The sequence below is a fragment of the Antechinus flavipes genome, chromosome 6, assembly GCF_016432865.1.
Source record: "Antechinus flavipes isolate AdamAnt ecotype Samford, QLD, Australia chromosome 6, AdamAnt_v2, whole genome shotgun sequence".
NCBI lineage: Eukaryota > Metazoa > Chordata > Mammalia > Dasyuromorphia > Dasyuridae > Antechinus > Antechinus flavipes.
Window position 1 is genome coordinate 120,692,532 of NC_067403.1, and position 21,844 is coordinate 120,714,375.

The window sequence follows — 21,844 nt, forward strand, 5'->3', positions numbered from 1 at the left end:
GTCCCACAGTGTATTTGTTAAGTTAACTCAACCAGTAGTGGAGAGCCACAGGCAATCTTGGTAGTGCAGGATCTGTATAGAAAATAAAGTTAATTTAGAGGGAAGTAGTCATGGTGTAAAGAAGTAGAAGAACAGGTCTATAAAGTACTTGCTAAAGAGCCTTCATATATGGGATATCTGTTTTTTATAACAAGGGAAGAACTTAGTAAAAAAAAAAATTGATCTAAGCTGAGTTTTAGTTTTATCATATGAGGCAAAGTAGAAAAGCAAGTTCTTACAGACTGAAAACTATGAGGTAAGAAGCATTTAGATGGCGTAATGGATAGAGCACTGGCCCTGGAGTCAGGGGGATCTGAGTTCAAATGTGACCTCAGGTACTTAACACTAGCTTGTGTGACCCTGAGCAAGTCACTTAACCCCAATTGCCTTGCAAAAAAGAAAAAAAAAATCCCAAAGGTAAAAGGTAAAGGAATTGGGAAGGTCCAGAGATTAGGGAAGATTGCACAAGGCTCCAGAGAGGGAAGAGTTGTTTTTCACTGAAAGAGGAGGGAAGTACAGGATAGATTGGAATAGAAACAAAATTTACTTAAAATAATCTGGGATAAGTAGTAGAAGTGAAATCCCAGCTTCAAAGACTAGCATTGGTCATAATTTATCAGAAATAGTATCTATGATCTGACACAAAATGAAATAAGCAGAAACAGGAAAATTTTGAACATAGTAGCAGGAATATTGTGAATAGTTAAGTAAATTACTTAGCTATTCTCAGCAATATAAGAAAGTTCCAAAGCACTTATGATGAGAAATGCCTGTCCACCTCCAAAGAAAGAAGTAATGGGAGCTGATTGAAAATTGAAGTATGCTTTTTTTTTAAACTTTATTTTTTTTGTCTGTTTCCTTTTGCAACATGGCTAATATGAAAATATTTTGCATGACTAATTATGTATAATCTACATCAAATTGTTTTCCTTCTCAAGGAGAGAATTTAGAACTCAAACTTAAAATACAAATGTTGAAAATTGTTTTGACTTGTAATTGGAAAAAATAAGATTGTAACAATTTGTGTCAAATCAAAAAATAGTATCATAGAACTGGAAAAGATTTAGAATATCCAGGAGAAGTGACCCAAATGTGAACTTTCCTCCCTTTTTGAAGTACTAGGACTTTTAGTGCTGAGGAACTCACAATCTCCTGAGGCAGTCCATTCCATGTTTTGGACAGCTTTAATTTTTTCTTTACTTGAAGTTAAAACCTTTCTCTTTGATATCTGTGCTTTTAATTCCTCCCTGTGGGGGTAAAAACAATTGATCAAGAATCACATATAATAGGTGTATGCTGAGTGCCAGGCATTATACAAGTATTAGGAATATAAATACAAAAGTGATTCATCCCTCCCTTCAAGGAATGTTGTACAAGAAAAATCAGATCAGAAAGGTGAAAAAAAGAGAGCAAAAAACCTCAAGCAAATAAACAACAAAAGAAGTGAAAATCTTTCTTATTCTATTGGAGGGAATACAACATATTCACACATCAATATAGGATGTACATGCAAGCATGGACACACAAACATAACAGTAATGGAATTAGAAAAGATTGCCACATGATATCTCTTCAGATTCTGTGCCTTGTTGAAGGAATTTTGTCTGTTTTGCCCCAACTCCTAACTTCTAATTATCTCCCAAGTTATATTTCATTAGATCTTTCAACAACTTCTTGTATACAGCATGTTTCCCAGTTTCTTTACCACCCCGGTCATTTTAATCTTATATATTCATTTTTTTCACTATTTTTCCTCCAAAATGGAACTTAAAATTTAATATGTTGCACCAGATGTGTGGTCTAACTAGGAAAAGTAGTATAACTGCTTTCCATGGTATGAATATGATACTTTTGCTAACATAACCCAAAATGATGCTGTATTTTTTTGGCTTCCTTGTTATATTGTCTACCAAATACAAAATGCAGGAGAGTGAGATGTATGATATTTGGAAGAACTGTGTAGTGTTTTTCTAGTTCTCTAATATTCCAAGCTGTTCCTTGGAACAAGAGCCCACCAAAATTCTTCTGCTTATGGTTTATGTAGCTGTGAATCATGGAAAAGCACACTCTCCAAACAATTGAACTTGTGGATTAATGAAGAGAGTTATAGACATATGAATGGTGGGTTTAGATAGATTGAAACCTATTAGAAATGAAGAATTGTGTACCAGAAGTTGTGTTAAAAATAGAATGAAGTAAATGTGTGTTAGAAAGGAGATGGATGTGTGATCCACAGGTACCTACATGAAATCAAGAAATCTAGGAGAAAGCACAGCATCTTGAATAGATTCACTGAAAAAGTTTTATGGGAAGACACAGACAAGAATAATACAAATGAAAAAACATATACAGAGTTGCAGTCTTCACCAAGAGAATACCCACAGTGATAAGATAGTAGAGTTTTTTTAGAATATTCAGTCATGCTGTTGATGCCTTTTGATATTTCAGTTTTAAAAACTTCCTTAATGACATATCCTCAAATTTTCATTTTCACTGTTTTCCATGTAGAAAGAATCTTCTAAATCAGGGGTCCTCAAACTACGGCCCGCAGGCCAGATTCGGCAGTTGAGAACATTTATCCCCCTCACCCAGGGCTATGAAGTTTCTTTATTTAAAGGCCCATAAAACAACATTTTTGTTTTTACTATAGTCTGGCCCTCCAGCAGTCTGAGAGACAGTGAACTGGCCCCATATTTAAAAAGTTTGAGGACCCCTGTAATCTAAACCTCATGCATAACAATTCTTCATATATTTTTATTCAACTATCATTTTCTTTCGTTTTCTGGCTAAACATCTCAAATTCTTTCAACCATCCAATACTAGATATGGTCTTTAGTTTTCTTACCATTCTAGTTGTCTTCATTGGACATGATCCCCCTTTCTTTCATGGCCTTCTTAAAATGTAATGTTCAGAAGTGAGTAAAACTTTCTAAGGCAGAGTATACTTTGAATATTGCTTTTGTTAATAGAAGCAAAGATTTCATCATCTTTTTTGGTTGCCATGTCTCCCTGTTGATTAAAATACTAGGTTTGCAGTCTGATCTTCTTTCAACTTCACTTTGCCTGGCTTTATACTTTTCAAAATAAAAACATTGAACAACATAGGATTAAAGACCAGATCCATTAAAGACCTCCTTCCAAGTTGATATTGATCATGACTCATTATTTTTGGTGTTCAATAAATTTCAGTCAGTTCCAAACATACCTAATTACCATCATCTATTGCCTAGTACATAACAACCACTTAATAAATGCTTGTTGATTGATCCAGACTTATGTGAACAAGATGGATTGATATAGTCTGTCATACTTATAGAGATTACTCTGTCTGTGGTATTCATATGGTCATCTAGTCTATTAATTCTATCCCCCCTCAACAAAAAAAGAATGCAATGATTCTGGCATGATTCATTGTGCTTTTTTGGGGGGAGGGGATTTGATAATGTTTTATTTTTCCAATATAAGCAAAGATAGTTTTCAACATTCACCTTTGCAAAACCTTGTGTGACAAATTTTTCTCCTTCTCTCTCCCAAGAGAGCAAGCAGTACAATATTGGTTAAACATATGGAATGTATGATCCATTCTTTATAAAATCCATATTGGCTATTAAACTATCAATTCTTATACTTCTGAAATGTTCACAAACCATTCTTTTTTTGAAATTGTATGCACATACTTTTTATAATGTTTACTTTTTTTGTTAATTGATACCAAACATGAACATTTCCATTTACAAAATACTGATAAAGAAACTGCAAATCTTACTGCATATAGCTTGCCTTTTCAAAAACTATATCCTTAGGCCATTGTTGCTTATTTATTTTTTATAGCTTTTTATTTTCCTAAATACATTCAAAAGTAGTTTTCATCATTGACCTTTGTCAATTTCTGATTTCTCCCTCTGTCCCCTTACCCCCTTCTATGGGAGATAACAAACAACCCAATAAATATTAAACATGTACTGTTCTTTTAAACATATTTCCAAATTCCTAATGTTGTACAAGAAAAATCAGATCAGAAAGGGTGAAAAAAAGAGAGCAAAAAACCTCAAGCAAATAAACAACAAAAGAAGTGAAAATCTTATGGTTTGATCTAAATTCAGTCTCCATAGTTCTCCCTCTGAATGATGATGTATTCTATCACAAGTCTATTGAATCACCACATTGTTGAAAAGAGCCAAGTTCATCACAGTTGATCATCACATAATCTTGTTGGTGCTGTGTACAATATTCTCTTGGTTCTGCTCACTTTACTTAGCATCAGTTCATGCTAGTCCTTCTAGACTTTTCTGAAATCAGCCTTCTCATCATTTCTTATAGAACAATAATATTCCCTTAACCTTAATATACCATAACTTATTCAGCCATTCCCTTATTGATTCACATTCCCTCAATTTCCAATATTTTGCCACCATGACTAGGGCTGCTATAAATATTTTTGCACATGTATAGATCCCTTTCTTTTTTATGATGTTTTTGGGATACTAACTTAAAAATGATGTTGCTAAGTTAAAGAATATGCACAGTTTGGTTGCCTGTTGGGCCATAGTTCCAAATTGCTCTCCAGAAAGGTTGGATCAATTCACAATCCCATCAACAGTACATTACTATCCCAATTTTCTCACAACCTCTTTAACATTTATCATTTTCCTTTTTTATCTTAGCTAGTCTAATAGTTATGAGCTTGTACTTCAGAGTTGTTTTAATTGGCATTTCTCTAATCAAAAGTGATTTAGAGCACTTCTTCATATGACTATATATAGTGTTGATCATCTGAAAACTACACCTATTCATATCATTTGATCATTTTATCATTTGGGGCTTGGTTTGCATTTCTTATAGATTTGAGTCAATTCTCTATATAATTTAGAAATGGGGCCTTTATCAGAAACACTGGATGTAAAAATTTCCCCCAGCTTTCTGTTTCCCTTCTGATCTTGGTTGCATTGGTTTTGTTTGTGCAAACCCTTTTTAATTTAGCGTAATCAAAATTATCCATTTTCAATCTACTTTTTTTTTTTCCTTAGGGTGGAGTGTTAACTAGGAATTTTTATATGGGGCTCCTTACCAAAACAACAGATGACATCAAATCCATAAATATGGAAAATTGTGATAATATGTAAGGGCAAGTTGGGTGGGGGCCCACCTCACCTACCAGCTGGGGCCTTTTTTATTTTAGCTAATTCAACAGCAACAAAAAAAAGAAACCTTCATAAGAGATATACATAGTTAAGCAGAGAGAACCCAACACTAATCACCATTCATAAATGTGTCTCCTTCATCTTCTCCTTATCACAAGCTCTGTAACAAGGTAGAAGTTCTTTGGTCTTCTGGAAGGATATTGTGTAATATTCTTCTTTGTTCGCTTTCCTTGGGGGTCTCTGGGAGCAGCCTTCGTTTCAGTTCAGTAATCGCCACATGAGTGTAGCCAGATGTTAAAATCCAAATCCTTTATTATCTCCTTGACTGGGGCCCGGGCCAGCTTTCTTGAAGTCCTCCTGAATGTATCTTGGTTTCTGTGGGGGAGATAGGAGGACAACCACCACCACTTCTCTGTCTTCTCTAACTCAGCGCTTATATGCTCTCTTATCATAGGTGTTACTTGTAGAACTATATTAAGTACTAAGTACATGTGCTGAATGACCATTGTCTTTATCAATTCCACTGACAACACCTTGTTTCAAGTTCAGAGTTCTGGCCCATAACAATATTGATTATTTCATTGAGCAGAATTCTTGAATTTTTCAGTTATTCTTCTTTGTAGTACTACTGCTGTTATATAAATTGTTTCCCTCTCACTGGTCACTTCTCTTTGTATCAATTCATACTGGTATTTCCGGTTTTCTCAGAAACTAGCATAATACCTGACACATAACACAGGTACTTAACAAATGCTTATTCTTTCCTCCAATTAATTTTGACATTTTTTGGCACAATAGATTTTATTACATTTATATTCCATAATATTTTTAGTCATTACCTAATAGATGTTTCCTTAGCTTCCAGAATTGCATCAATATATTCATACATGTAAGTCCTTTTCCCCTTTCTTTGATCTCTTTGGGGTATAAGCCGAGTAATATCACCAAATAAAACAGTATTAGTCACAGTTCAGTGGCATTGGGTGCATATTTCCAAATTACTTTTCCTGAAAAGCTGGACTAATTCACAACTCCATTAACTATACATTAGTGCAATTACTTTTCCATAGCCCTTCCAACAACTGTCATTTTTTTTTTTCTTTTTTGACATGAGTGACATGGGAGATGTTTTTCATGACTAGTCTTTTTGAAGCAGAGTTAAGGTAACTGACTGTTTTCAGCCTCCTTATCATGAAAATTATTTTATTCAATTTTATTTTTCTAGAAAATGTGGGTAATCAGTGTTTAATATTTACTTTTCTATTTCCTATTTTTAAGAATCAACAGATAGCTTGGTGGGAGCTATTATAGCATATCTTTGTTCTTTCATTTAATTTTACCTCTACTTTGACCTTTGCTTTTAACTAGCTGATGGCATAATGGATCACAGTTAATTCTGAAATGAATGCTATGTCTATAATGAGTTGTTTCTTAAATTTATCATATTGTCAGTTTTACTTTATATATCATTCAGTGTTCATCTGGTTTATTGTCTTCCATCTCATTCCTTGAAGTAGTAGTCATGATTTACAGGTGAAAGCTCCTGATTTTGTTCCTCAAGTAGCCTTTGGTTTCTTGTTCTCATTCTTTATTTTCCAACATAGGTTGAAAAATAACTTTCCCAGTGCCCACTTTCATATGGATGTCACTGAGTGCTGAAGTATATATTGGCAGAGGATTTTTGTTAAGTTCTTAATAGGTCTTGTATACTTCATCTTCAGTGGATGTTGGCATATAAGCTGCAATTATCTTCATGGTGGTCTGTTTGCTTATGCTTTTTGTGAGTAGTACTGTAAGGTGAGATGACTAAGTATTTTGTGAAATTATGTTTATTTTTGCCTATGGGTGCAGGATAAAACCAGCCCCCTGCCAACTCAGTTATTTGCCTCTCCAAGGAAAACCTGAGAGCTGTCTTTCACTTAATTCTTAACTTCTTCATGACAGCATGAATGTCAGTGTTGATGTGGTTTAGTCTCTCCAGAAGTATATCAACTTGTTGATGACGAAGAAAAATCGTACATAGAGATGCCAACATTTAAGTTAATGTTTGTAAACAGTCTATGAATTGTATAATTTTTAGATTGATTTTTCCTTTTCCATCACCAATTGCCATCACTCTGGAGACTACACAAAACCAAGGGGCATTTTGGTCTTCCTCCCCTTTCCCCTCCATTCCATAGATTTCTTGTGGCTACAACAAACTCCTGTGTGTCTAACTTCTGGTCATGTAATCCTTTCCCCATTAATTTAGGCTGGTCTGTTGCTGAGCCCATACTTAAATTTTTCCAGCTTTGCATAAGATTTGCTAGCCTTTGCAACCTGGACTGGCTTTCGTGAACTCTTTGGGTCTTTTTCACATTAACACAGCACACTGAAGGGGTAGGACTTATATGGAGAAAGATAACACCCACTATGTACATAAAGCTTCTAAAACATTTTGAATTCCTTCATAGGCAAGGGAAAGTACTGTATTAGAAAAAATAACTCCTGGAAAAAAATTTTGCGTGGCTACCAACTGTTAATTCAGGAAAGTAGCTCAAATTTCATGTTTAATGGATATAGATCCATGGATATATCTACAGTAGGGAAAAATAACTCTTCATACATACCTTATTTAGAATTATAAAATTATAGGCCATTATTAGATTCATGTATAGTCTTTTTACATTGTTGAAATAAGACTAACGAATGGAGAATGCTCTCACATCTTTATCTGACTACTGCACAATTTCATAAAATTTCATTATTTTGGTTAATATACATCTAAAAGGGTATTAGAAGGCCAAAAACATGAAATTAAAATGGGGGTCAATCTTTAGAGTAATCCAAAGATTTAAAAAAAGTAGCATGCTTCTTCTGTTCAGAAAGATTTTTATCCTCATATGTTAATTAAGCCTGTGATGCTACCCCATTAATAGTAATTACTGCATGACTTAAACATTCATTAAAGAAGCATTTACACAATGTTAGGCAAACATTATGAATTATTGGTAGTAATTAAATCTGTTTCTCCAAATGAAAGACTACTTTGTGTCACAAATATGTAAGCTTTAGCCACGTTCTTGGATATTTTATACATTCAAATACTGGTTGGACATTCAAATACTGATTGGACAGATATTCATTGAGCTCCTAAAATTGTGCTGAGTATTTTGGGTGGTGCCAAAGAAATAAGACATCATCCCTTAAGGATTTTGCAGTCTAATTGATATAAAACTAATTTTATACTTACAAATAGAATTTCAACCTCACGTTAACTCACATAATTGAACTTAATATGTGCAAAACAATTATATCTGTTAACTTTCTGGAAACGGCGAGCATTTCCTTGTATTTTAAAGAGTGTGAGGGAGACACAGATAGGCCTTCTTAGATGACACCAATAATATTTTTCTGATTGAAGTGGAAAGTTCATAATGGTGAATCGTGGAAATGAGATTGAGTAGATTGATTGGGAGAAGATAAGGCTCTGTCCCAAGCTGTCTTCTTTGTCTACAACTCTCTTGATGGCTCATCAGTTCCCATGAGTTTTAAATATCATTTCTTTGTATATGGCTTCCCCAGTATACGTAAGTGTATATGCACATACATATTACTCATAAATATTAACATAATGTAAAATCTTTATATTTACACATACATATATTTGCATATATGTCTACAAGTATGTATGTATATTTATAGACTATAGATATAGTTTGTCTGCACTTCCCATTTTTTTTCTTTTTATTATCATTTCTGCTTCTCCTATGAGTGCATCTGGGATTGTGCTATTAGTTTTAAGTATGTTGGTTCTGCTCTACATGATGGAGAATACAGGCTGTGATAATGATTTTTACAAATTTCACCTATTGTCTTTTGTTTGTTGACTTTCTTCCATTTTCATCCCTAAATAAATACCCTTAGGATGACTTTGCTTAGGTGGATACTTTGCTAAAATTTTTTAAACTAGTTCTACTTTTTACAATTCTTGCTTTATGAGATGAACTTAGTCATCATTATCCATCATCCTTTTTTGTCAGATTTTACAAATGAGTTTATAGTCTATCTCAGTGTTGCTTTGGCAGTCATCTCTCCCTATCTGGCACAAAAGTTTGATGTTTGTTGACTAGGGCATTTTTCTGGACTCTTTGGTATCCTTGTTATTTAGTTTATATTGGTAAATCAATATTGCTAAAATTTCTGTGGTGCAGGTTCCCAGTTTTGTTTGTCAATTACTTGTTTAAATGGTTCTGGATCAGGTGGTTTCAATTGTGTCTTATTCTTTTTCTTTCTTTCTTTTTTTCTTTCTTTTTTTTTTTTTTTTTTTAATATTCTGATCTTAAGCCCTGCCTGTGCATAGAAAGTTAATTCAGGAATAAGACCTCTAATCAAAGAAAAAGAAAGTCTTTTGTCAAAATGTATCTTATGTCGCTTTTTGTTGGTATTATTTGGTGTTTATTATGTCCCATGTTTGCTTTTTTTTCCCCAAAGAAAGTATCCAAGATGTAAAAGCATGAGATTTTTGTATAATCCTTGAGACTTTGGACTCTCGTTCCTTCTTTTCAAACTATATTTATATATTGTTCCATATCTTTACCTTTTTCACTTTTGCATTATAATCACCATTTATCAGAATGTTAATTTAGTATAAAGTGTCCTTTTATTTTTTTAGAATTTCTTTACCTGTTTTAGCTCTACCAATTAATGTTTATACATAAGCTGTGATTATTTTCATGATATTTTTATTTGGAAACACTTCTCTCTGGCATAATGACCATATGCCCTATTAAGTAAAATTTCATGTTGCCACTGCACATATAATAAAATCCACTCTATTCTTGTCTCTGAGAATATCTGTGAGTTATTCTTCTATTAGTTATAATTTAACTTTTTTCTTTCTTTCTTTTTTTCTTTTTTTTTTTAATATTCTGATCTTAAGCCCTGCCTGTGCATAGAAAGTTAATTCAGGAATAAGACCTCTAATCAAAGAAAAAGAAAGTCTTTTGTCAAAATGTATCTTATGTCGCTTTTTGTTGGTATTATTTGGTGTTTACTATGTCCCATGTTTGCTTTTTTTTCCCCAAAGAAAGTATCCAAGATGTAAAAGCATGAGATTTTTGTATAATCCTTGAGACTTTGGACTCTCGTTCCTTCTTTTCAAACTATATTTATATATTGTTCCATATCTTTACCTTTTTCACTTTTGCATTATAATCACCATTTATCAGAATGTTAATTTAGTATAAAGTGTCCTTTTATTTTTTTAGAATTTCTTTACCTGTTTTAGCTCTACCAATTAATGTTTATACATAAGCTGTGATTATTTTCATGATATTTTTATTTGGAAACACTTCTCTCTGGCATAATGACCATATGCCCTATTAAGTAAAATTTCATGTTGCCACTGCACATATAATAAAATCCACTCTATTCTTGTCTCTGAGAATATCTGTGAGTTATTCTTCTATTAGTTATAATTTAACTTTTTTCTTTTCTTTTTGTTTGTGGCAAGAATGCCAACCATCAGTTGATGATGATCAAAAACAGTTGGATCATTTCATAGCTCCACCAACAATACATTAATGTCCCTATTTCCCCCCATCCCTACCAACATTTATCATTATCTTTTCCTGTCATTTTAGCTAATCTGAGAGATATGGAATGTTATCTGAGTTGTTTTAATTTGCATTTCTCCAATCGGTAGTGATTTAGAGCATTTTTCTTTAAGTTTTTTATTTTCAAGATATATGCATGGTTTTCAACATTCAACCTTGCAAAACCTTGTGTTCCAAATTTTTTCTACCACTCTTATCCCCACTCCCTCCCTTAGACAGCAAGTGATCCAATATATGTTAAACAGAGCATTTTTTTTTCACATGACTATAGATGGCTTTAATTTCAACATCTGAAAATTGTTCATATCCTTTGATCACTTATCAATTGGGGAATGACTAGCATTTTTATAAATTTGATTCAATTCTTTATATATTTTAGAAATGAGACCTTTGCCAGAAACACTGACTATAAAAATTTCCCCCCAGCTTTCTGTTTCCCTTCTAATACTTGGCTGCTTTGGTTTTGTTTGTGCAAAACCTCTTTAATTTAATATAATCAAAGCTGTCCATTTCACATTTCATAATGTGCTCTAGTTCTTCTTTGGCCATCAATTCCTCCCTTCTCCAAAGATCTAATAGGTAAACTGTCCCTTACTCTTCTGATTTGCTTATAGTATCATTCTTTATGCTATGAGAAGGTTTTTTAAAAAAGCACAAAAACAGGAAAAATAGGCTGAAAAATGAAGCACTATCAAAGACCTTTGAGCCTTCCATTAGGAATTTTTACTCATCGGCATTATGTGTCAAGAAAGCAAATTTCTCTGAATACACTGCTTAATATCTACCTGATTCTAGGTTCGATGATATAAAATAGTGCATACTTTCTGCAACTTTAATGACGTTTCTCTTATTTATTCTATGAAGCACTGTATCTTAAAACTATGATGGGATGCCAGAAGTGATTTACATTTATTGGATATTTAGTTAGTTATTTAAGCAGACAGAGGTGCCAAAACTGAGGTCTATAACCCACCCAAGTACAACTCAAATCAGATTAAAAAATAATTTGGAAATATTTAACAAAATAAATAAAAACTATGGTAGAACATAAATAATGTTACTATGCAGTTTTCCAAGACAGTATTTGACCAACAGGAATACTTTTAATATGGTTCAATGACCCCCATTTCTATTGGAATTTGACACTGCTGTTAGTCTAGGAAGTTCAAGCCACCAATGACTTCATGGTAAGTGCTGAGGCAGGATTTCTTACCATAATTCTTAAAGATGGTGAGAATGATGAAAACAGAATGATATAGCTAGAAAGAACATGGGACCAAGAATTGGGAGAAGTGAATCCAATTTTGATGGCTGATAAGAGGAGGTGGGGGGGGTATGTGAGGCAAGATGATCACAAAGGTCCTTTCCTACATCTAACATTCTATAAGATTCTCTTTCTCTCTCTCTCTCTCTCTCTCTCTCTCTCGCTCTCGCTTTCGCTCTCGCTCTCTCTCTCTCTCTCGCTCTGTGTGTGTGTGTGTGTGTTATGTTTAATGATACCTTTAAAATCTGGAACCATATTTTCACTTCCTTTATATTATGGTATTATAGTCTTGGTCAGTTTTCTCCCACTGGAAAAATGCTCCAGTTGCATCCTGAGAAGTAAAAAACCATAATTATAACATAACATGTTTCTCATTTGGCATTTTGTAATTAGCAATGCTGATATGGATACCTTTAGTACTTTAAAAATATTCATTAGCATGTCTTAATACTTTTGGATTAATTTTTGAACTTGTTCCTCTTTAACATATTTCCTCTTATTTATAAAACACTTGTGAGGAGGAAGGGAGGAAGGATGGTAGGAGAAGACTGCTGAGAAAGAGCCAAAAATGACTCCGTCACTTCTCACCTGTGTCTTGCTTTGGTTTCAGGTGTTCCAACTCCAAGCCAAGAAATCCTCCGGCACACACTGAGCATGCTGGTTCGTGAGAGGAAAATCTACCCCACTCCAGATGGCTATTTTATTGTGACCCCACAGACTTATTTTATTACTCCTTCCCTCATAAGAACTAATAGTAAATGGTATCATTTGGATGAGAGGATACCTGACAGGACTCAGTGTACCTCTCCACAGCCAGGAACCATCACACCCTCCACCTCGGGCTGTGTCCGGGACAGAACATTACCCAAAAACCACTGCGACTCTTGCCATTGTTGTAGAGAAGACATGCACAGCATGCATGCATCTACACTGCAGAGGAAAGCTGCCAAGGACTGCCCCCCTTCACTATGCCAATTGCCACCCACTGAAAAAAGTAAAAGTACTGTAAATTTTTCTTATAAGACAGAAACGCTTTCAAAACCTAAAGACAGTGAAAAACAGTCCAAAAAATTTGGGCTCAAGTTGTTTAGGCTAAGTTTTAAGAAAGACAAGACAAAACAACTAACTAATTTTTCTGCACAGTTTCCCCCAGAGGAATGGCCTCTGAGAGATGAGGAGACACCCACAACAATCCCCAGAGAGGTAGAAATGGAGATTATCAGGCGTATTAACCCAGATCTGACTGTAGAAAATGTCATGAGGCACACTGCACTAATGAAGAAACTTGATGAAGAAAAAGCTCAGAGGAGCAAAACGGGGTCATCTGCCCATCACAGTGGGAGAAGCAAGAAGAGTAGGAACCATCGGAAAACCCATGGGAAAACTCGTTCCCACAGCAAGACGCGGGGGTCCAAAGGAGGAGACCCTTCGGATGGTTCTCATCTTGATATCACAGCAGACAGAGACTATGACCTGAACGATCCTTTGAATCGCTCACCACGGGAAGGCTGCTTCATCATTGAACACAAAGGGGATCATTTCATTACACACAGCCACCCTAATATGCTTGAGCCTCATTTTCCCATGACGCCAGAATGGGATGTGTCTGGTGAACTGGCCAAGAGGAGGACCGAGATGCCTTTTCCTGAGCCTTCACGGGGAAGTTCTCACTCGAAAGTCCATCGAAGTCACAGCCATACCCAGGATCGAAGGTCCAGGAATGAAAGGTCCAATAAAGCCAAGGAGAGGTCCAGATCGATGGATAATTCCAAAGGCCCTCTTGGTGCTGCATCTTTAGGGACAACAGAAGACATAGCTGAAGCTTGTAGCCAAGATGACCCAATGCTTAGCCAGTCTTATACTGATGATAGTACTTTAAGGCCTACACAGACTATCAATCACCAAAGGGCTCACATTTCATCCACGAACTATAAAGAGGTGTGTATACCTGAAGTCGTCAGTGGCAGCATTGACCCCTCCAATTCCTGTAGCCTTTCGGAACAAAGCAAACCTCCAGAGAGTTTGCCATCTTATAATGAACTCAATGCCTGTCCAACCAAAGCTTCCATGGATGACTATTTCCAATGTAACACCTCCAGCGAGACAGTCCTCACTGCTCCATCACCTTTGGGGAAGAACAAAGATGACCCTGATACTCTGACCTTGACGGATGGGATGAAAAAGCTGTCTTCTTCGGAAAGGCAGCCCCAGCACTCCACCAGGGAACCTGTGGTGCACAAAGAGGAGTCGCCCAAAGGTCCAGGGGGAGGCTTGGCAGCAATTTCTGGCCCAGCCATGGACCCCATTGCCAACGGACGACTGATCCCCCACCATGGAGCAGAGTCGATCAGTCTGGATAAGATATTCAGCAAGGACACCCTCTTCAAACCGCTCCATAGTGCCCTGTCCATGAACAATTATCACAAGCCAACTGTGTCCCTCCTGAAAGCTCATCCACAGTCATCTCCTGACGCATTGCCGGGCCGCTGCGAGATCCTGGAACAGTCCCTGGCAGCCTCTGTCACCCAAGCAGTGCCCCTTTCCCAACGACAGCAGGAAGCCGGCGGGAACCAGGAAGCTTCCTTTGACTACTACAACGTCTCCGACGATGATGACTCTGAGGAAGGAGCACACAAGAATACGGAGGAGGAGAAAAATCGGGATGATGTGGGGACCATGCAGTGGCTGCTGGAGCGGGAAAAGGAAAGAGACCTACAGAGAAAATTTGAGAAGAACCTCACTCTCCTTGCCCCAAAGGAAACTGATAACAGCAACAGCCAGAGAGCAACACATTCTGCCCGGCTGGACAGCATGGACAGTAGCAGTATCACTGTGGACAGTGGGTTTAATTCACCACGGTAAGAAAAGTGTAATGGAATATATATGTATGTCTTCCTATATACACAATTACCTTTAATAATTGGGCTATTTTCGGTCGATCAATAAGCATTTTTCACACTTAACAGTGTCCCAGGGTAGTGTTAAATGCTGGAGATGCAAAGAAAGGTAAAGGACAAAAGGTAAAAGTCCTATCCTTGAGCACTGTAATGCCTAATTAATGTTAATCAATACTCAGATACTTTCCCAGGATCTGTTCTTTGAATGAGGATTCAGAACTATGGAACTGTTTTTGTTAACAACTTATTTCTGACTTCTTTTTCAGGAACTGAAAAAAAAAAAAACAAAAAAACAATGTTTCTGCAGCTGTAGAGATCACCAATCTGGACTGGTGGGTTGGCTCCTTCCCTCAGACCAATATTTGTCTACGATGACCTAGAATGTTTTGACTGAGAGTTTCTGATATCAGGGGTTTTCTTCCTCAGATGAAACATCACCAAGTGTTCAGGAAGTGAGAGCTAAATCCCATCCATGTAATTCCCAACCCAACTCATAAAGAGTGAGACATTAGATATGGGCATCTCTTTTTAGATACAAAACTAGCTACTGCAGCCACACTCCATCTGCCATGTTGCCTTCTCCCACTACCCACATACCTTCTCTATTATTTTCCCTTTCATAGTTCTGCCAGAAAACATAATGGGAATAAGGAATTCCCTTCCTCCTCAGGGTTCCTTTAACTGATTAGTTCTAACTAAGGGAAATATGTCAAGTTTTCCTTTCTTATTAAGGAAAAAAAAAAAAAAGGATTTTTTTAAGGTGAGTTGAGGGAATCTTTTTGTAATTTCATAAGGGGGAAGGAACGGGAATTTTTTTTAAAGCACTTTGCAAACTTTAAAAGAAATATATAAATGCCACTTGTTTTTTGTCTGGTAATTTAATTGATAATAAGGCATTCCTAATGAAGAACTATCTTCTCCCAGTACAGATCTATAGCCATTCTACACATGATAGAAAGTTCAAGATGAAGGGCCTTTCTTAAATAATTTTTTTGGGGGCATTTGAATGCCTAAGATAAGTTTTGAGAGTTTTCCAGGTATGGAAAATTAAGTTGCTTGTGTAAGAATTGAAACTTGTCTCCAACTCTCCTTGCATTGAGGGCTGGTTCTCTGTCTTCTGTATTGCATTGCCTCTGACTATTGTTGTTAATAATATTAATAATTCTTTTGAGTTTAATCTGTTCTTATTTTTACTATAGAGTTGATAAACTGTTTATACATGCTATTCCAAAAGTCTTAGCTTAAGAAAGCTTAAAATTATACTTAAGATTTTTGGAACACACTATTTCTCTAGATCACGGTTTCTTAAACTTTTTAAAACCCCTTTCACCTGAGAAATTTTTACATGATCTCCAGGCATACATGTATATAAAATAAGTATGCAAATCAAACATTTACTAATAATAAATCATAATTTTATGACCCCCACATTCAGTTGTGAGATAATCCCATATGATGTTGCAAATCTTATAGCTAGGGTCTAGATAATAATAACCCTTCACTTTTTAGGAAAGCTGAAGGCATTTGCTTTTCTTCCAATTTTTGTAGGATTTTAAGGTTTACAAAGTGCTTTTCCTTACCATAATCCAGGGAGAGAGGTAGAATAGCCAAATGTGGTTCTCTTATGTCCATTCCTTGGATAAAGAAGTTGAGGTTGAGAGAGTGACTAAGTAGCTTTAATCCAAGGGGGCATAGGTTTGGAGCCAGGATTTAAATTCTGGTTTCAGTGTCCTTTCCAGCCCAAACTATATGCCATATACTTCCAGTAAAGACGATGTGACACTAAAAGACCATGTCCAAAGAGGTTTAAGTAACAGTAAAGTAAAAAAGTTTAAATAAAAAACAAAACCAGAGAAGAGCTTCTTAACTTGCTTCCTTTTCAGCCTCTTCTTTGTTCTTAAAGGGCTGACCCGGGGCTCTTATTTTCAACTACTTTCTAATGCGGATTGGTGACTCTTAGATGCAGAAATACTGTTGGGAGGTCAGCCATTTGTTGAGCTGATTTCTAGTTCTCCATTAACATTTTAATCATTACCTGGATAGATTCCTATTTTTAGAATAGAACTAAGCAATAATTTTTGTTTTTGTTTCGAGTCTCATTCCATCCTTTTTACATGCCTTGGCAGCCCTGGAGTGTCATAAAACCAGGTTTGGGAATCTCAGATTTTTACATTGTCTATTTTTAAGTCTTTTTTAAAAATCAATTTCAGCAGCCAATTCATTTTCTAGGAAACTTATTTTGGACTGCCCTTCCCTCCTCTCCCTCCCCCCCCCGCCAAATATGTAGTACTGATTTTTCACTTGTTGTTCTTCTGTCTCTTTATCTGTTTTCCTTTCCTAATCTGCCCTTCTTTTCAATTCTGGTAGCGATGGATTCCAGAGAAATTAAACCTTTAATCTTTAGTCAAACTTGAAAACAGTCCCTGAAAGAAGCGCCTGTCTATTTACCTGAAGCCTTTCTACTGTGTGGTATCTTCATCTACAAGATGTTTTTCCTACTTCTTTTTTACAAAACCATTTTCAGCACTACTCACAAGGCATTTTCCCAGCCTCCCTGGCTCCCATGAAGAAAAAACTAGTAAAGTGTGTGGTCTTAAAGACACTGGCACTAGGGAGCAATTGGGAATCTTTTATACATGTAAAATCATCTCACATTTTCATATGACATAACATGGTTAGAGACTTTTTATACAAGGTAAAGAAATAAGAACATTGGAACCATTGTTTCCCAATAGTGTTACTCATGTTATTTATTAGTATAGAATTTACATTTTGTTTTTGGATTGAGTTTTGAGAGGGAAGGAATTTTTTTTTTAACAAGTTATGCTTAAAAGTTAATGTTTTGAAACACACACACACACACACACACACACACACACACACACACAAAGCTGGCATTTATTTAGCATTTTGATTTTTGCAAAGCACTTTACACATACTACCTAATTTGACCCTCACAATTAAGGTAGGTGCTATTATTCTTCCTGTTTTACAGATAGGGAACTGAAGCCAAGAGGGTGAGTTGCTCATTTAAGTTTTAAGTGTTTGAGGCAGGATTTGAAGTTGCTGACTATAAAAAAACAGCAGTGGTAAATCTCTTGTTTCCCTTTGATGCTTCCATTATTATTTTCTTGGATTGCTCTATAACAATTAGCTCTTAAATCTCCTTTTATTAATGTACTCTAAGAGCTAATGTAACCTGTCTGAACTTCCTTACTGTTATAATTTAGGATCTTTAAATTGTATTCTGTTATGTTAGACAGTAATTTGGAATATAATAAAATCATTTTCTCCTCTGTTTTCATCTGCATTTTGATATGGTAAAAAGTGCATTGGCTCTGGAGTCAAAGAAGCTTCCTTTGATATGGTCCCTTGGCTTACTTTTAGCCTCAGTTTCCTCACCTGCAAAATGAAGGGTTTGGACTAGATTACTTCTGATCTAGGATTCATTGATCCTTTAGTTAAGCAATATTAAATTTAGTTAAGCAATATCTATTGTCTTCTGTGATCACCTAAGAGGACCACAGAAGTATATCCTCCCATAGGAAATGAGGATATATTATTTTAGCCCAATGGATGTGATAATCCCATATTATTAAAGAGGATTAAAGAGAACTGCTCTCTTTAATATTCTCAGTATCTTGTTCTAGCTTCAGATTTTTGTCCCTTTAAATCCCCATAGGTTCTAGCCAAGGTGTTGCCTATTTTTTGTTGTTGTTGTTGTTGTTGTTGTTGTTGTTTACTCATCTTTCAGCCATGTCTGATTCTTCATAACTTCAGCTGAGATTTTCTTCGCAGTGATACCAAAGTGATTTTCCATTTCTCTCTCCAGCTCATTTTACACATGAGGAAACTGAAGCAAATAGGGTTAAAGTGGTTTTCCCAGGCTCACACAGAAAAGTTAAATGTCTAGGACCAGATTTGAACCCAGAAAGATGAGTCTCATAAAGATTCACCTGTACACCCTGATAATGCACTGGAGGAGAGGGGTGTCAGTGAAGGATGATGTCTGATGCTAATAAGTGACACTTGTATCTTAAAACACACGCCAGGTACAGTGCTAGATACAAAGATAGAACTAAAACAGTTCCTGCCCTTATGAACTTACATTCTATTAGAAATGATAAATATCTTAATAACCTAAATGCTCAAAAACTGAGGCAAGAAAAATAATTGATAATTACAGTATAAATACAAGTCCTAGGGCTGGACCAGTGATTTCATTGCTGTCTAGAGAACGCACAGGTAAGTACCATTTCTCTAAAAAGGCAGTTTGGGACACTATCTGCAACTTATAGCCTCAAAAATTTGCTTAGAGCACTGAGAGGTTATATGCCTTTATCCAGTCATATGGCCCATATGTGTGTGAGGTTACATCAGCACCCAGGTTCTACTGCCTTCAAGGACACTCTATTCACTATACCATGTCATTTCGCATAATTTCAATCTCCAAAGAACATAAATAACTAAAGTTGCCAGAGAAATTGCTAGGAATACTGTATAAAACGCAAACGATATTTAACATATTGCAAACACACCTAGTTCAATGAAGTGTAAATGTGTGTCAGCATTGTGAGCAAAACCATATGGATTAAGTTCTTCTGACCTGGAGACCTTAGGAATGAATAGAATTGTATCTGACACATAAGAGAGAAACAGGAACTTTAATTGGAGGAATGTTCTTATAGCTCATGTTTCTGATTGGTCATGGTTTCTATTCATGATTTTGTGCCTAGAGTAATCATTTAATATATACAGACAGTATTAATACATCAAATGATTCTGTCTATCAGGAAAGATGATGAATTCCCCAATACCTCAGTCTGTTTTCATCAAAAATAACACCAATATAGAATGAAAAAAAAATAAATTGCATACACAATCTATTATTCAGCCCCTAAATGAAATGTCTTTTTAAAATGTGGCATCCTGATCATCCCAGTAGATCTGGAAAGCTTTTTCACTCATTGCCTAAACCACAGGGCGAGCCTACAAGACAAGTGTGGTGCATAGGAAAGGATACTGGATTGAAATCAGGTTTTGGTCAGTCAGTCAATAACAGTGATTAGAATGCTGGGTCTGACGTTAAAAAGACCTGAGTTTTCAAATATGATCTCAGATTCTTTATGTCAAGTCACTGAATCTCTGTTTTTGCCTCAATTTCCTAACTATAAAATGGAGATTAAAACAGTATTTAACCCTACAGGCAGGGTTGTTCTGAGGCTGAAATGAAATATTTGTAAACACTTAACACAGTGGACCTTATAATTTAATGGAAGAAAGCAATCATGAAGCAGAAAATAAAGGAAGGCAGAGTAAGAAGGCACCCAGGGGTAGGGGCATGATGACATTTAGGAAAGTCAGATGGGAAATAAAGAGAAAGCTGACCTGGATCCTCTCCTTAAATGGAGATTCTGGAAAGTTGGGTCTCTAGTTCCATCAGAGACTAGCAAAAACCCCAAGGATAGATGATATTGAAAGAGGTGTCAGTTTCAGAGCTGATGAAATCTGAGAAATTGAGAGTGGAGGGATGATCCATTATCCTCCAGAAAACTAGGAGTGTACCTAGGTGGGAAATAAAAGCACTCATTCTAGGTCCCAAAAAGTCCATGCTTGATATGAAGCCACATGATTATCCAACAGGGAAATTGAGTCAAGCCTGTTAAAAATTTAGGATCGGATCTCATCCAACCCCATGTGGGTAAGGATGGACAAGTCCATTTACTTTGTAAACTTACTTCAAATAATAGACCTTTTTTTGATAGCTTAGTTACATCTTAATTAATATAATGAATTCCATGAAGAGGTCACACTATTCAAATTTATAACCACACATTTTCACTAGACTGGAACCAATTATCCATATCTTACATAACTGCAACTTTTGAAAATAGTGCAAATAAATGCAACCACTTCATGGAATTCATTTTTTACCAATCGGAGACTAGCTGTGATATCAAATGGAACAATTACTTTTGATTTAAAAAATAAGGCATCTGAAAAAAAGATCATTTATAAAAAGCATCTTCTTCTCTACCACCCCACCCTTTGCCCCAAAGTAAAAAAAAAAAAAAACAAAACCAAAAAAAAATTTCATTAAAGGAAAACCCCAGTAACATCCTGAGAAGTTTGCTACCTTAAAGGAAAGGGAAGCTCCATAATGTGATATGCCCTTGTTAATGTTGTGAGACAAAATTAAATAGGTCCTCAAGGATATTATGACAATAAAATCCTTTGAGGGTTTACAATGTACCAAAACCTACTTTCTCAAAAATTAGTTTTTACATCATCTTCAAAGTCCTGATTTTTCACTTGCAAAAAAATCTGATGGTGGATCATAATGAATGCCTTTAAAGCCTCTCTATTTTGATGAAACAATTTGGTGGTGATTAGAGTGGCTATCTCTTATATATCATCCACAACAGTTCCATTAATGGTCTAAATGCATGGTAATATCTACCATGTACTTGCCTTTTTCTCAAGCCAAATGTTTGCCTTACTCCAGGAATGACTATCCCTTGATATGGAAGAATAGGAAAACAGACACCTCAGAAGAGGTTGTGATACATTCTCAGGATCCAGGAAAAGCAAATTAGGAGATGGATGTACTCCAAATCCTTGGGAACAGAGGAGTGCTGTTGTCATAATTTCTCTTGCTACGCATTTATCTTCAGAAGTGATATAGAGCCCAGTACAGGGGATGGCAGTCTGCCAGCATTGAGCTAGAGTAGAATTGGCACATGATATTTTGGCTATCTCATAACTCTGATTTTCAGGTTGTAGAACATAGTGAAGTCTGAGCCAAAAGCAAGGTCCATTCTCACTCCAAATTCAGATTTTTTACTTCTAAGTAGTACTCATTCCTGATTTCTACACTTCGTAGACTGGCAATGTCTCCTGTGTGGT

The 21,844-nt window shown here is 35.8% G+C and overlaps 1 protein-coding gene across 9 annotated transcripts in view; it reads left to right on the top strand.

The window, feature by feature from the left end:
• The window catches only part of STOX2 (storkhead box 2), a 151,120-nt gene that overhangs the window by 116,638 nt on the left and 12,638 nt on the right, over positions 1–21,844 (top strand). For all 9 annotated transcript variants that reach the window (XM_051966066.1, XM_051966064.1, XM_051966059.1 and 6 more), the window contains one exon: positions 12,652–14,899. In XM_051966066.1, the coding sequence (XP_051822026.1) occupies positions 12,652–14,899 (2,248 nt within the window). The remainder of the gene's footprint in view (positions 1–12,651; positions 14,900–21,844) is intronic.